The sequence below is a fragment of the Hippocampus bargibanti genome, linkage group LG01 (genome assembly GCF_051943395.1).
Source record: "Hippocampus bargibanti isolate YZ-2025 linkage group LG01, ASM5194339v1, whole genome shotgun sequence".
In the NCBI taxonomy this organism is placed as follows: domain Eukaryota; kingdom Metazoa; phylum Chordata; class Actinopteri; order Syngnathiformes; family Syngnathidae; genus Hippocampus; species Hippocampus bargibanti.
The window spans coordinates 23,398,284-23,414,676 of NC_142734.1; the positions used below are offsets into that span (position 1 = coordinate 23,398,284).

The following is a 16,393-nucleotide window of genomic DNA, read 5'->3' on the forward strand; positions in this document are numbered from 1 at the left end:
CATTCATTCACATCTTGAGGTCATTAGCCAGGTTACAAATCTATCGGTTCAGAGAAAGACAACCAATTAAAATGTCTATGTTCTATTGTTTATGAATGTTGGTGCTTGGGACGTCCAGGGGCTTGGTATTGAAATCAAGGAAACTAGGTTTGAGACTAATGTATCACTTCAATTTGCATATACTGTCAATAAATACCTTGGCAGAGGGCTGCAGAATTTGGGCGTTGGTCATGAATGGGTGCGTCCCCTGCAGCCAGTAAAAGACAATCTTCCTGTGTTCGAGCCTTTGTCTACACTCTACAGTGTCCAACCGAATATCTCTGACAGGGGACCTGGGAACGGATTATTCTCATTTAAATGGTTTCTTATGGGAAATACAGTGAGATCTCAACTTACAAACACCTCAACTTACAAACTTTTTGTCTTACAAATGTCAAAATTATCAAAATTAAACCTAATAATAAGCACTATTTTCATAATACACACCCACCACGGCTGGCGGAGTGATCTTCGGCGGAAGCACACAACCTAACAGCACCAGAGGTTAAGTTACCAACAGTCCTTCCATAAGCCATCAACGACCATCAAAAAGGTAAATAAAACTTTATTTTACAGCACAGTTTATTTCTTTAATTACAGTCGTCATGTAATGCGCCTCTCTTTCCAAACAGCAATTCCCTTTGACCTTCGACCTCCAACGCCATTCCATCAAGCCATAAATGACCATCACAAATGTAAATAAAGTGACTTTATGATACAATGCAGTGTATTTCTTTCATTACAATACAATAGCACATTTATTATACATAGAATAAGGCATGTTGTGTGTAGTTTTAAGGCTTATTTAGTTGAAAAGTATATTTTATGGAAACCCGGGAACGGATTATTCCCATTTTAATGGTTTCCTATGGGAAATATATTTTTGAGATACACACTTTTCGCCTTACACACTCTGTCTGGGAACCAATTAAGTTCGTAAGTTGAGGTCTCACTGTAAATGTTTGGCAGACGATCTTTTCGCCTTTCACACACTTTCTGGGAATCAATTAAGTTGGTGCGTTGAGGTATCACTGTACTACAAATACAGCGACTGATCACTTGAAAATGGTTCACTGATTTTCTGCACCAACTCTACAAATGTTAGCGGATTTCATTCTAACACTGTTCACTTTCTAGCTCTGCTTGATACCTTGCACATTGTCTCACAGTTGTTCCTGAGAGGTACCCCTTACATTAACAAATTCCATTATATTGGCCTTTATGGGTGTCCCCCATACTTATTTGTCAGATCTTTGATATGATGATACTAGTGCAGCATGTTCTACCGAAGACAAATTCCTTGTGTGTTCTGTACACTTGGTCAATAAAGATCATTGTGCTTCTGATTCCGGTGTTATGTCGACGTTTGCAGGTGACACAGTGAGATGGGAGAGCAGCTCCATTTTGGATTCAACTGGAGACGGCAGTGGTAAAACACCCATCTGCACTTACATGTTGACTCACAAATTCACTGATGATGTCATCAATGTCAATTCATCCTTGTGTCTGCACAGAGGAATTAATAAAGCTCTGTCGTCCTCCGTTGGTTGCAGGTGTTTCTCCAGTGGAGGTGAACCATTACAACAAAGCCAGGACAAGTTTCATGTGCATTATCAGGTCATTATGATGGATCAGTGAAGCTGTGATGAGATACAGTGATACCACAGCTCACAAACTTAATTGGACCCAGAAAGTGTGTGTAAGGCCAAAAGTTCATCTGCCGAACATTTATTTCCCATAAGAAACCATTAAAATGAGAATAATCCGTTCCCAGGTCCCTATAAAACTGAATTTTCTACTCAATAAGCCTCAAAGGACAACCGATGTCTCCGGACAAGTTGTGTCCATAATTTGTAAAATGGCTTCAAATGACTTCTACTGACCGTATTTTACAAATATTCCACCGCATATAGCTATATTTTACGTTTTAAGACTCGCGCTGAATATTCCGGAAGTCTTGTTTTTGAGTTGGTGACGAGTCCTTACGTCATGTCACGGAAGGACCGCCCCTGACCGAGAAAGGACACACTGTAGCAGTCCTTTCATCACGTCAATGCATTTTGCTGTACTTTGTTTGGTCTGAAAGCTTCGTGTTGATCCGTGTTGATGGCGAAATTAGAAGGAAAACATAAATAACGCAATGGTGAATCGTTGTGTTGCACCGAGCAACTACTTGATATTCTCTGACAAAAATTCACAGGAGACAAATAAGCCCATTTCCACAGAGCTTTGTCGCCAACTTCTGCCTTTTTTGGGTGTTACATTTCCCCACCAGATGCTTCAAAATGACACAGAATAAATTCTTTAATCGATTGCAAACATGTATGCTTTCCTCTTCAGAACTATTTGAATCATATTCATAACTGGATGAGTAACAAGAAAGCATCTTTTCTGAATCTGAAGCCATTGTTTTTATTCTCGAGCAAGGCAAGACGTCTTGGCATGACACCACGAAAAAGGGGGCGGGACCTTCTGAAACTGGCCAATATCATCTTGCATGTTTTGGGTATTTTAGATGCTATAAAACGTTTTTCTGATGTCAGTTAGGAAACAAAAAAGTGGTGTCGGTTGTCCTTTAAGACTAACCTGTGGTGGGTTCTTTTTCGGTCCCATCATAGCAAAAGTACTCCACTTGATGTCTGCACTCAAAGAAAGTGGGTGACGAAAACTACTTCGTCAGCCAAGATTCTATTCCCATGAATTAAATGTTCGTAAGGCGAAAAGTTCGTGAGCTAAAACGTTCGTAAGCTGAGGTATCACCGTATGTGAAAAGGTTTCCGATATCATCTTTCTTTTTAGATCCAAGAACCTGGAGTATCCTCCAAGCCATCGATCGCTCCTTCCGCCTCGTGGCCAAACTCATTTCCACGTCAGCTCTCCATCTGCAGGCTCTTCAGAGTCTGTCTCTTTGGGGGAGGCCAAAGGGGGCGCAACAGTCCGTTCCAATGACTCGGATGGGTTCCTGGACTGTGCAGTACCCCCGAAGAAGGAAGCGCCGCCTGCGGGAAGAGAGCGGCGTTATAGTCATCTGTTGCTGGACTACATGTTGAGCAAGCCGTGGCAGCCGCCTCAGCCAATCACCTCCCAGCATCCTTCGGGTGGACCGCCCACCTCCCAGGTGCACATGGGCGAGCAACGGCAGTTCAAAGTCACACGCACCAAATCTTGCGGCCCCTTCTTACCTACGCCACATGTCCAGTTGCCCCTGCAACCGGACTTTAGCCCCTCCCAGCTAGCCGCTGGTCAGGATGCGCAGCTGGAGGACGGTACCAGGAGCCTCCACAAGGCTCTCGCTCTGGAAGGTACGTTCTCATGCTAGCTTCCTGTTTGCACATGCGCTAACGCTTTCATTGACAGGTCTGAGGGACTGGTTCGTGAGGAACACCCTTAGCCCCTCACGCACAAAACCGAATCATGGACAACTTCAGGATGGGTTGGGAGGTGCTTTGCAGCATCAATGGACAACCAAAGTTGTCCTCAGGCGGGCGGAAACGGGACCTCGTGGACAACTGCCTCACTCTGTAAGCTTCCATGGACAATCACTACATGGCAGGTGGGTAAACATCAGGAATTGGTCATGACCTCGGCAATGGGGAACAGCTGTTAACTTGCCATCTCTCTCCCGCTCTCTCTCTCGGCCTCCTTTTCTCTCTCTCTCTGTCCCTCTCTCTCTCTCTATCTCTCTCAGTCTTTCTCTCTCTCTGTCTCTTTCTCTCACTTTCTCTTATTCTCTCCCTCTCTCTCTGCCTTTCTCTCTCTCTCGCTCTGTCTCTCTCTTTCTCTGTCTCTGTCTTTCTCATCTTTATCTCTTTCTCTCTCTTGCTTTCTCTCTCTCTCTTTCTCTCTTGCTTTCTATCTCTCTCTTGCTCTCTCGCTCTGTCTCTCTCCATCTGTCTTTCTCTCCCTATTTCTATCTTTCTTGCTTTCTCTGTGACTGTAGTGTCCTTGAGAGATTTGAAAGGCGATTAAAATATAATGTATTCTTATTCTTATTCTTATTCTTATTCTTATTCTTATTCTTATTCTTATTTTTCGCTCTTACCCCGCTATCTCTGTCCCCCCCCCCTCTCTCTCTCCCTCTTCCCCTGTCTCTCCCGCTCTGTGTCCCCCCCTGTCTTCCTGTCCCCCCCACTCTCTCTCTCTCTCTCTCTCTCTCTCTCTCTCTCTCTCTCTCTCTCTCTCTCTCTCTCTCTCTCTCTCTCTCTCTCTCTCTCTCTCTCTCGATGTCCCTCTCTCACCTCTCGGTCTCTCTCACACAGGTCTGTGAATTGGTCGCTGTACCTTGACTCCGCCCCTTCCCGGAAACAGATGGATCGCGCCACCAAGGAAACGTCTTTGGAACAAACTTCACCAGAAACTCTGGTCTGATGAGCGCGACTGCTGATGGTTCAACAGGTCATGCAGACAATCAAAATGTCTGCTTTCCTCATCCTTCAGGAAGATCCTCATTTTTCACACTTTCCCACAAACCAAAACTTGAGAAGAAAACAAGCAATAATGAACTTGCAGAGGTTTTTTTCACCTCCAGTCCGGATGGGACAGTTGGATGAAGGTGTCGACTCAGGCAAATCGAATAACAATCACATGATTTTATTCCAGTCAAAGTGTCAAAGTGACAATAATTTTCAATCAACTGCTGTGACAATCACCTGATTAATCAATTTTTCAGTGAATGCTGACATCAGGTCTACCGAGCAACGATTGATTGGGTATCGATTTTCCTTTATATTATCAGGTCGCTTGACTTTGACCTTGACCCAAAAAACACTGTGGTCACATCATGTATTCGAGCATCTGATGTGTCTTTTAAAAGTCATTTTTATGCTCTTGCTAGCATAACTGCGTTGATTGAAAGTCGGAGACGCACTCACTTGGAAATATTTTTTTGTTTCATTGATAGCTGAAGACATCTCAGTGCAGGTGGGTGGATTTGATTCGTAGTACAGTGATACCTCACCTTACGAATGCTTTAGCTCACGAACTTTTTGCTTTACGAACATTAAATTCACGAGAATATAATTTTGACATACAAACTAGTTTTCGGCAGACGAACCAAACCACACAGTGCCACGTGGCTGGCGGCCTAATTCTCCACACCCACTTTCTTCGCGTGCACTCAGTAGATACATTGTTTGTTATCAAGTGGAGTACTTTTGCTGTTATGGGAACAAAAAAGACCCCACCACAGACTAGTGTTAAACTGAAGAGGACACAAAAGAAAATGACGTGTGCTTGTCTAACATCGTCTGTCAGCCTGTCCATCACCATAGCAAATAAGAAGGGGCTCAGAGCTGACCCCTGGTGGAGTCCCACCCCCACCTTGAATTCCGCCGTCACACCGACAGCGCACCTCACAACTGTCTTGCAGTCATGATACATGTCTTGCACCGCTCTGACATACTTTTCTGTCACTCCAGACTTCCTCATGCAATACCACAGCTCTTCTCTGGGCACCCTGTCATACTCTTTCTCCAGATCGACAAAGACACAATGCAATTCCTTCTGACCTTCTCTGTACTTCTCTATCAGCATTCTTAAAGCAAACACTGCATCTGTCGTATTCTTTTTTTTAGCATGAAGCCATACTGCTGCTCACAAATGTTCACTTCTGCTCTTAGTCTAGCTCAGACATGGGCAAACTACGGCCCGCGGGCCACATACGGCCCGTTAGGCTTTTTAATCCGGCCCGCCGAACTTGCCCAAAGTATAGTAAAAACGGTGTCTGAAACTCATGACAAAAAGTTAGCAGACAACAGGGCAGGTAAGTGAAAAGTTGCCTGCCCCATTTTTCACAACTGAAACAACAATGAAACAACAAATTACATTAAAAACATTGTCACAAAGTAAAGTTTTTTAAAATCAAGAATGTGCCTACTACAAATGCGACCGTACTTAGTTTACGGCAAATGTGCATGGCTGTAGATTTTGCTGCAGTAGTCGATTGTCATTGTGGCGCACAATGCAACGTTTGCATTGCTTCCTACGAGCCACTAAGCCCCTTTCATAAGTCTCACATACACTTTACAGTCACGGTTTAATGTAAATTTACGTTTTGTAGCGTCACATATGTTGTTAGCTTCTTTTGAATCTTTCTTCTGGGCTGAGGTTCTGTGCATCTATTTTGGAAAATGACATGCAATTGCACGACTTTATAACGCTTGCGAAAGTCCGGAAGAGAGAAGCAGTCTTCTGATTGGCTGCCGTGCCGAGTATGCAAATTTCAACTGCAGGTAGCCTACGTCTGTGTGCTCGGCGACGGTACACGTGTACTGTTTGCGCATGAAGGCGAGAGCGTCAGTGGAGAGTTTGTTGAGCGCGCGGTCAGGACAAACCATCTATGATTTGGCGGAATTTAACACAAGTAGGTATTATTGAGCTTGAATATTTCGTTGTGTAATATGTTTTGAATGTTGAAAGTGATTCCATTTTTCAATAAATATTGATTTCTTTAACTTTGCCCCTTCAATGAAAACTTATTAAAAACAGACGCAATCTTGATAAATCACAGTGCATATGTTATTTTAATCTATTTCCATTTCCTCCTCCAAGTATCTGCGAAATAGTATGTAAATGCCATATTCCTGGAGACGAATTTATTAACTAATCAGGGATATTTTTCACATTTGACAGACAGTTAATAAATTGGGTTGTAGTGTTCTTACTGTGCTATGAGGTTTGTACACACTACATTTGAAGGACAACCGGCACCATTTTTTTTGTTTCCCACTGACATCAGAAAAACGTTTTATAGCATCTAAAATACCCAAATCAGGCAGGCTGATATTTTTAGTAAAATGAAAAACACCAATAAAAATGACTTCAAAATGAATCCGGAAATGGCCAGTTTCAGAAGGTCCCACCCCCTTGTTCGTGACGTCACGCCAAGACGTCTTGCCTTGCTCGAGAATCAAAACAATGGCTTCAGATTCGGAGAAGATGCTTTCTCTTTACTCATCCAGTTATGAATATGATTCAAATAGTTCTGAAGAGGAAAGCATAAATGTTTGCAATTGATTCAAGGAGTCCTCCCATATCAATTCGAGCCGTCAATGACAGCAATGTAGCACCCACAAAATGCAGAAGATTGCGTCCAAGCTCCGTTGGAAATGGGTTGATTTTTCAGCTGGGAATTTGTGTCAGCGAATATCAAATAGTTGTCTTGGTGCAACACACAACGATTTACCATGGCGTTATTTATGTGTTTTTCTTCTAATTTCGCCACCAACACGGATCAACACAAAGCTTTCAGACCAAACAAAGTACCCAAAATGCATTGTGTGTCGCTTTCTCGGTCAGGGGCGGTCCAAACGTGACGTCACATGGGGATCGTCATCAACTCGAAAACAAGACTTCATGAATATTCAGCGCAAGTCTTAAAACTTAAACTATAGCTATATGCTGTGGAATCTTTGTAAAATATGCTCAGTCGAAGTCATTTGAAGTGATATTATAAATTATGGACATAACTCGGTTGTCCTTTAATGCTTTAGGTTTAGTATTTCCGGCCCAAACACTCCCTCCAAATGCTCCTGGCCCGGCCCCTATGTCAAATTTTAGAACCCAATGCGGCCCGCGAGTCAAAAAGTTTGCCCACCCCTGGTCTAGCTTCAACTACTGTTTCCTATAGTTGCATTGTATGGCTCATCAACTTTATTCCTCTGTAGTTACTACAACTCTGCACATCTCCCTTGTTCTTAAAAATGGGCACGACTACACTTCGTCTCCATTCTTCAGGCATCTGTTCACCATCTAATATTTTGTTGAATAACCCAGTCAGGAACACCACCGCCACCTCTCCAAGACACTTCCATACCTTGATTGGTAAATCATCAGGCGCGAGTGCCTTTCCACCCTTCATCCTATTCAGCACCCTACTCTTCATCCTTGCTAATGTTTGCTACGTCTTGGTCCACAACAGCCACATCTTCTACTCTTTGTTACTTCTCATTTTCCTCATTCATCAATTCTTCAAAGTATTCTTGAGTCCTTACCATCTTTTACCATTCCACCACCAAGTCTCCTTATCTACCTTTCTTCCACTTGATACACCAAGTACTTTCCGACCTGTCTCTCTGATTATGTTCGCTGTAGTCTGCCAGTCATCTGGAAGGACCTCTTGCCCACCCAGTGCTTGTATTATCTCCTTCCTAAATGTCATGTATTACCTCCTTCCTAAATATTTTCCTTCTTCAACTTCCACCATTGTGTCCTCACTTATGCCTTTGGTTTCTTCATCTTCCTCACTACCAGCATCATCCTACTCACCACCAACCTATGCTGTCTGGCCACACTCTCACCAATCACTACTTTGCAGTCACTGATTTCCTTCAGATGGCGCATTGACGCAAAATGTAGTCTACCTGTGTACTTCTGCCTCCACTCTTATATGTCCCCCGATGTTCCAGTCTCTTCTGAAAGAAAGTATTCACAATAGCCATTTCCATTCTCTTCACAAAGTCAACCACCATCTGTCCTTCAGCGTTCCTCATCTGGAGTCCAAACTTGCCCATCACCTCCTCATCATTTTTCTTTCCTACGCCAACATGTCCATTGAAGTCTCCACCAATTACAACCTTCTCACTTCTCGGAATGTTCTGTATGCTTCATCAAAGTCCAACCAAAATTTCTCCTTCCCCGCCAGCTCACATCCGACTTGTGGAACATACACACAAACAACATTTAACATCACACCTTCAATTTCTAGCTTCAGACTCATCATTCTATTTGATACTCGTTTTACTTCTTAGACATTCCTAACGAACTCCTCTTTTAAGATAACCCCAACTCCATTTTTCTTTCTGTCTTCACCATGATAGAACAACTTAAACTCTGACCCTAAATGTCAGAGATATGACAGTCAGACACCGTATACAGATACTCGGAACCAGAAAGATTGTCCCCACTGCCGGCAGGACACGTGCGAATTACCCCAACACTATGCTTCTAGCCTTGCTCCCTTTCCACCTGGTCTGGACGCACAGAATGTCTACCTTCCTTCTCTACATCATGTCAACCAGTTCTCTACCTTTACCTGTCACTGTTCCTCCATTCAAAGTTCCTACTTTTTGTTCTATACTCTTGCCGTTCCATTTCTCTCTTTTCCTCTGGGCACACCTCCCTCCTCTCCTTCTTTCATCAACAGTAGTACATTTTCCACCGGCACCCTGAAGGTCAACAGTACCAATGGCGGCCGTTGTTAATCCGGACCACGACCGATCCAGTATGGGATTTTGAGGTTTGATTCGCATATTTGTTTTGGCAAAATGTTTTTACGTCGGATGCCCTTCCTGACACAACCCTCTGTATTTATTCGGGCTTGGGACCATCAAAATAAGACACTGGCTTGTGGCTACGTTTTAAAAAACATTTGTTGATTTGGATTAATGAAAAGCAGCTAGCAGAGGACAGTGTGTGTGAGGGTATTATCGCAGAGAAAGCACGGCAACTTCACTCTGATATCATCAAGAGGCAACTACATAAACGACCATCACGAAGGTCGATAAAACCACGTGATTATACAGTGCAGTTTATTTCTTGAATTACAATACAATAGCACATTTATTATACATAAGGTATATTTTGTGTCGGTATTTAGTGGAAGATGGTGTTTTATGGGGACCTGGGTACAGATTATTCTCATTTCAATGGTTACTTATGGGAAATAAATGTTTCTCAGATGAACTTTTGGCCTTATACACATTCTCTGGGAACCAATTAAATTCGTAAGCTGAGGTATCACATATAGACACACACACACACACATATTATATATCTCTTCATTTCCTTTCGGCTTTTCCCTTCAAGGGGTCGCCACAGCAAATCAGTGTCCTCCATCTTTAGAGGTTTGATCCGCATATATATATATATATATATATATATATATATATATATATATATATATTCCGGTCGATCACACTGCACTAGTATCATCAGCAAAAAAAAAATGCAAAGAGGCACTATACAATTCCATTTGGGCTACAGTTCAAAGAGTTAATGGCTTGGGGGAAGAAGCTGTTTAAATGTCTGCTGGATTTGGTGCGCATGGATCGGTAGCGCCTGCCTGAGGGGAGTAGCTGGAAAAGGTGGTGGGCAGGGTGCGGTGGGTCCAGTATGATTTTCCGCACCCTAGTTTGGAGTCTTGCAGTGTGCAAGTCCTCGAGAGTGGGTAGGGCGGTGCCAATAATTATTTCCGCCGTCCTAACTGTCCGTTGAAGTCGGATTTTGTCCATTTTTGTGGCGGCCCCGAACCAAACAGTGATGGAAGAACACAGGATGGATTCGATGACAGCCGTGTAGAAATGTTGCAGCACCTCCTGTGACAGGCCATGCTTCTTTAGCAGCCTCAGGAAGTACATTCTATGTTGCGCCTTTTTTAGGATAGAGTTTGTGTTGACCTCCCACTTCATATCCTAGGAGACTGTGATTCCCAGGAACTTGAAGGTCTCAACGGTTGACACCAGGCAGTGGGATAGTGTGAGGGGTAGCTGTGGTGATGGATGTTTCCTGAAGTCCATGATCATCTCTACTGTCTTGAGCATGTTCAGCTCCAGGTTGTGACGGCTGCACCAGAGCTCCAGCTGCTCCACTTGTTGTCGGTATGCAGACTCGTCGCCGTCTTTGATGAGACCGATGACCGTGGTGTCGTCTGCGAACTTTATGAATTTGACAGCTGGGTGCGTTGAGGTGCAGTCGTTCGTGTAGAGAGAGAAGAGCAATGGAGAGAGGACGCATCCCTGCGGGGCTCCAGTGCTCGTGGTTCGTGTTGTTTTACACATTTGAGTTTCTGTCTGTATGTGGGAATTAAGTGGATTAAATAGTGGTCACAAAGACCCAATGCAGCATGCGCAACAGCGCCTGAGTGCTGTGTAACAGTGATCTAGAATGTTTCCTTCTCTGGTGAAACAGTCAATATGCTGCTTATATTTGGGAAGTTCACGGTTTAGACGCGTTTGATTAAAATCGCCCAAAATGATCAGGGGTGACTCTGGATATTTTAGTTCGAGTTGGTTTACATGGTCCGCTAGCGTTTGTATACACGCGTTTGCATTAGCTTGTGGCGCGATGTACACGGCAACGAGAATAAAGGAAGCGAACTCACGTGGCGAGTAGAATGGCTTGCATTGAGAGACAGCGATTCCAAGCCAGGGCTGCAGTGTGCGTCGAACATCGTGACATCGGTGCACCATTCTTGATGTTGAACAGATATGGGCAAACTACGGCCCGCGGGCCACATATGGCCCGTTAGGCTTTTTAATCCGGCCCGCCGAACTTGCCCAAATTATAGTAAAAACAGTGTCTGAAACTCATGAAAAAAAGTTAGTGGACAACAGGGCAGTTAACTGAAAAGTTGCCTGCCCCATTTTTCACAACTTGAAGCACAATGAGACAACCAATCACATTAAAAAACATTGTCCCAAAGTATAAAGTTTTTTTTAATGAAGAATGTACGTACTACAAACGCTACCTTGCTTAATTTACGGTAAATGTGCATGGCTAGATTTTGCTGCAGTAGTCGATTGTCATTGTGGTGCACAATGCAACGTGTGCATTGCTTCCTACGAGCCACCAAGCCCCTTTCATAAGTCTCACGTACACTTCACAGTCACGGTTTAATGTAAATTTACGTTTTGTAGCCTCACATATGTTGTTAGCTTCTTTTGAATCTTTCTTCTGAGCTGAGGTTTTGTGCATCTATTTTGGAAAATGACATGCAATTGCACGACTTTATAGCGCTTGATAAAGTCCGGAAGAAAGAAGCAGGCTTCTGATTGAGTATGCAAATTTCAACTGCAGGTAGCGTATGTCTGTGTGCTCGGCGACGGTACACGTGTATTGTTTGCGCGTGAAGGCGAGGGCGTCAGTGGAGAGTTGAGCACGCGGTCAGGACAAACCATTTTTAACACAAGTAGGTATTATTGAGCTTGAATATTTCGTTGTGTAATAATGTGTTTTGAATGTTGAAAGTGATTCCATTTTTCAATAAATGTTGATTTCTTTAACTTTGCCCATTCAATGAAAACTTATTAAAAACAGACGCAATCTTGATAAATCACAGTGCATATGTTATTTTAATGTATTTCCATTTCCTCCTCCAAGTATCTGCGAAATAGTATGTAAACGCCATATTCCTTGAGACAAATTTATTAACTGATCAGGGATATTTTTCACATTTGAAAGACAGTTACTAAATTGGGTTGTAGTCTTCTTACTGTGCTATGAGGTTTGTACACACTATATTTAAAGGACAACCGGCGCCATTTTTTTTGTTTCCCACTGACATCAGAAAAACGTTTTATAGCATCTAAAATACCCAAATCAGGCAGGCTGATATTTTTAGTTAAATGAAAAACACCAATAAAAATGACTTCAAAATGAATCCGGAAATGGCCAGTTTCAGAAGGTCCCACCCCCTTGTTCGTGACATCACGCCAAGACGTCTTGCCTTGCTCGAGAATCAAAACAATGGCTTCAGATTCGGAGAAGATGTTTTCTTGTTACTCATCCAGTTATGAATATGATTCAAATAGTTCTGAAGATGAAAGCAAAAATGTTTGCAATTGATTGAAGGAGTCCTCCCATATCAATTCGAGCCGTCAATGACAGCAATGTAGCACACAGAAAATGCAGAAGATTGCGCCCAAGCTCCGTTGGAAATGGGCTGATTTGTCAGCTGGGAATTTGTGTCAGCGAATATCAAATAGTTGTCTTGGTGCAACACACAACGATTCACCATGGCGTTATTTATGTGTTTTCCTTCTAATTTCGCCATCAACACGGATCAACACGAAGTTTTCAGACCAAACAAAGTACCCAAAATGCATTGTGTGTCGCTTTCTCGGTCATGGGTGGTCCAAACGTGACGTCACATCGGGATCGCCATCAACTCGAAAACAAGACTTCATGAATATTCAGTGCAAGTCTTAAAACGTAAACTATATCTATATGCTGTGGAATCTTTGTAAAATACGCTCTGTCGAAGTCATTTGAAGTGATTTTATAAATTATGGACATAACTTGTCCGGAGGCGTCGGTTGTCCTTTAATGCTTTAGGTTTAGTATTTCCGGCCCAAACACTCCCTCCAAATGCTCCTGGCCCGGCCCCTCTGTCAAATTTTAGAACCCAATGCGGCCCGCGAGTCAAAAAGTTTGCCCACCCCTGATGTAGAAGCATATTCCACCACCTTTGGATTTCCCCGATTGCTCCGTGTCGCGGTCGGCTCTGAGGAGACGGAAGCCGGGTAGGTGTAACGCGGAATCCGCGTGGCGGTCACTGAGCCAGGTCTCAGTGAAGCACAGCGCAGCAGAGCGTGCAAATGTTTTATTGGTTTTTGTGAAAAGAAGAAGTTTGTCCATCTTGTTTGGTAGTGAGCGTAGATTAGCGAGGTGGATCGAATGGAGCGGCGTTCGAAATCCACGCTGCCGTAGCTTGACGAGCATGCCGGTTCGCTTACCCCTCCTACGCCGGCGTCTCAAAGCTCCGTACAGAGCTGCAACGCCGCTCGCGAGTTATTTTTTGTTCTTTTGACTTCAAGACGGCGCTACGAGAGTGGCTGCCTTTCCAGCAGCTCCTGTGTTTTGCTTTTCTACTTTCATTTCTTTCATAACTTTGCTGCTGTGAAATGTAAATTTCTCCACTGCGAGACCAATAAAGGCAAATCCAATCCAATCCAAAAACAGAAGTCTTTATAAAGGATACGGACACTTACCAATACTTACTTTTCAATTCTAACCACCCTTTACAACACAAATTAGGAGTTATCAGAACCTCCAGCATAGGGCTAAACGAATACCAACAATCATTGAAGGTAGAGAAAAGGAGTCAAAACATATCAGGAGAGCACTCACAAACTGTAGGTACCCTCAGTGGCCATTTAAGAAATGTCAGAAAGAAAGAATAGGGAATGAAACCAATTCTGAAGATACAAAAAAGGAGAGGAGTAGCAGTACCTTACATTGCAGGAGTTTCTGAAAAACTACAGAGTCCTTTGGCAACACAAAATTTTAAACTGATAAACACTTTAAGCCAAAACTTAGCGCATCCAAAAGATAGACTGCCAAATGAAAAACAAAGTAATGCCGTTTATTCAATACATTGTAAGAATAAAAATAGTAAAGAGCATTACATTGGGGAGACTAAACAAATTCTCAAAAAACGACTTTATCAACATCACAGGGATACTAGTGGGCCTCAATCGGCAGTACATATCACCTAAAAGCTAGCAACCACTCATTTGACGACAATGAGGTAAAAATGTTTGCGAAAGAACATAGATGGTTTGAAAGGGGAGTAAAAGAAGCGATTTTCATAAAACAACTAAATCCTTCATTAAACCGGTTTGGTGGGGTGAGGTTCAATTTGGATCGTTCATACAATACCCTGCTTAGGCACACAGGATTAGTAATACTGATGAGGTGATACCGGTCGAAGTGGGGCAATCAAGCCAGTCGTTAGTCAGAACGATAGGAACTATCAGTGGAGCAGCTGCAGGGAGTAGTCCTCTGCTCCCCCCAACCTGAGAGCAGGGACCTATCATAGCAGAGTCCGGCACCGCCATGTCTGGACCGTAGGGCTATATATATAGGGCCTAAACTACCAGTAAGACTTTAGTTTGCTGACGAAGTTTCTTGGATAAGAAGCGAAACGTCCGACATCTTCAAAGAAGTACAGATGACGGCTGAAGAAACTTTTTCATCGAGGGACCACTCCTGTATGGCTGAAAGCTTACACAGACATATATATGGCGATATATATATATATATATATATATATATATATATATATATATATATATATATATATATATATATATATATATATTTTTTTTTTTTTCAAACAGGCCAATCAGGATTGCTGCCTATGGATTTAGTTTTTGTCTTAATGCTCATGCTAATATGTTCATATGCACAATGTACAGTTTGGGTAACTTATTACTGATTCTAAACCAAGACATCTTTTTGGAATCTTTGTACTCTTTCCAACCTCGGCTTTGGTTCGATTTAAACATGTTTGATATTTCATTTGGACATAAATCATTTCAGTCTTTCTTTGTACTTTTTTGATGACTGAATGTTTGAAAGAGGTCTCGGCCTGGCGTGGACGCGGCACGGCTCATCATGGATGTGCGTGTGACCACGTTCACACAATCACGCGACGACGCATGGCTCGACGTGGATGTTGCACTGCCAGGCAGGGTGGACATGAGACCGGTCCGTTGTACCTGATGGATCCAATGGTGGGTGGGGTTATTCTGTCACGGTTTGCAAGGTGGTGATGGTTGTGGATCCCAAATAAGCAGGCAGGAGGGAGCAGCAGGTTATATTTGACAAAATGTATTAAAATAAAATCAGCAGGAACAAAATCTAAAACATCAAAGTCATCCGAACAGAACGTATCAAAGTAAAAAAAAGAGTAAAAATCTGCCAAAATGAAACAAACCCGACAAGGTGAAGTAAACACATACAATAACCCGACACGGAATGGTCATGCCGGTAGTCCTTTTAACTGCCACTGATTGGAACGACCAACACCTGTGCAGCTGCCGGCGGAGCCGACAGCGCTCTCCGTTGTTCGCCAACCAGAACGTGACAGTCTGGCATTGATTGGAACGACCAACACCTGTGCAGCTGCCGGCGGGGCTGACAGCGCCACCCGTTGGTCGCCAACCAGATCGTGACATTACCGCAATTGGCTGTGACACACAACGATCACCATGGCGTTATTTATTGGATTGGATTTGCCTTTATTAGTCTCATAGTGGATAAATTTACATTTCACAGCAGCAAAGTGATGAAAGGAATGAAAGTCGAAAAACAAAATGTGTGTGTGTGTAGTTTTCCTTCTAATTTCGCCATCAACACGGTGTTTTCAAACGAAAAAAAGTACCCAAAATGCATTGTGTGTATCTTTCTCCGTCAGGTGCGTTCCCTGCGTGACGTCACTTCGGGCATCGTCATCTACTCGAAAACAAGACTTCATGAATATTCAGTGTGAATCTTAAAACGTAAAATATACCTATATGCGGTGGAAATTTTGTAAAATGTGCTCAGTAGAAGTGATTTTAAAAATTATGGACGCAACTTGTCTGGTGTCGGTTGTCCTTTAAGCCACCATGGCAATTTAATGAAGGTATTGATATACGAGTAAAAGGCAGTATTGGTGAACAGGTGATAGCTAAACAATTCGTCATTTGAAGCTGTGAACATTGCAAAGTGTTGGAAGGTCGAGTGTTGCAGGAAAGGACTATGTGCTGTGTCGAAACCAACACGCATCCAAAAGAAGTGATGGGAATTCCGGCTCCTTTTAGAGATCTTTTGGCCAAGCCACATGTCAAATGATGTGAAAAACAAATTACTC

At 42.9% G+C, this 16,393-nt stretch overlaps 1 protein-coding gene across 3 annotated transcripts in view; it reads left to right on the forward strand.

Moving 5' to 3' along the window:
* LOC148903526 (uncharacterized) overlaps window positions 1-4,463 on the forward strand; it is a 31,559-nt gene extending 27,096 nt beyond the window's left edge. For 2 of the 3 annotated variants that reach the window (XM_089004311.1, XM_089004301.1), the window contains exons 6-10: window positions 1,412-1,468; window positions 1,593-1,656; window positions 2,839-3,341; window positions 3,397-3,592; window positions 4,299-4,463. In XM_089004311.1, the coding sequence (XP_088860437.1) occupies window positions 1,412-1,468; window positions 1,593-1,656; window positions 2,839-3,341; window positions 3,397-3,592; window positions 4,299-4,407 (929 nt within the window). In that variant the 3' untranslated portion in view covers window positions 4,408-4,463. Of the gene's footprint in view, window positions 1-1,411; window positions 1,469-1,592; window positions 1,657-2,838; window positions 3,342-3,396; window positions 3,593-3,979; window positions 4,017-4,298 lie in introns of all 3 variants that reach the window. The other variant, XM_089004309.1, reaches the window with a different exon arrangement.
* The last annotated feature ends 11,930 nt before the right edge of the window (window positions 4,464-16,393 follow it).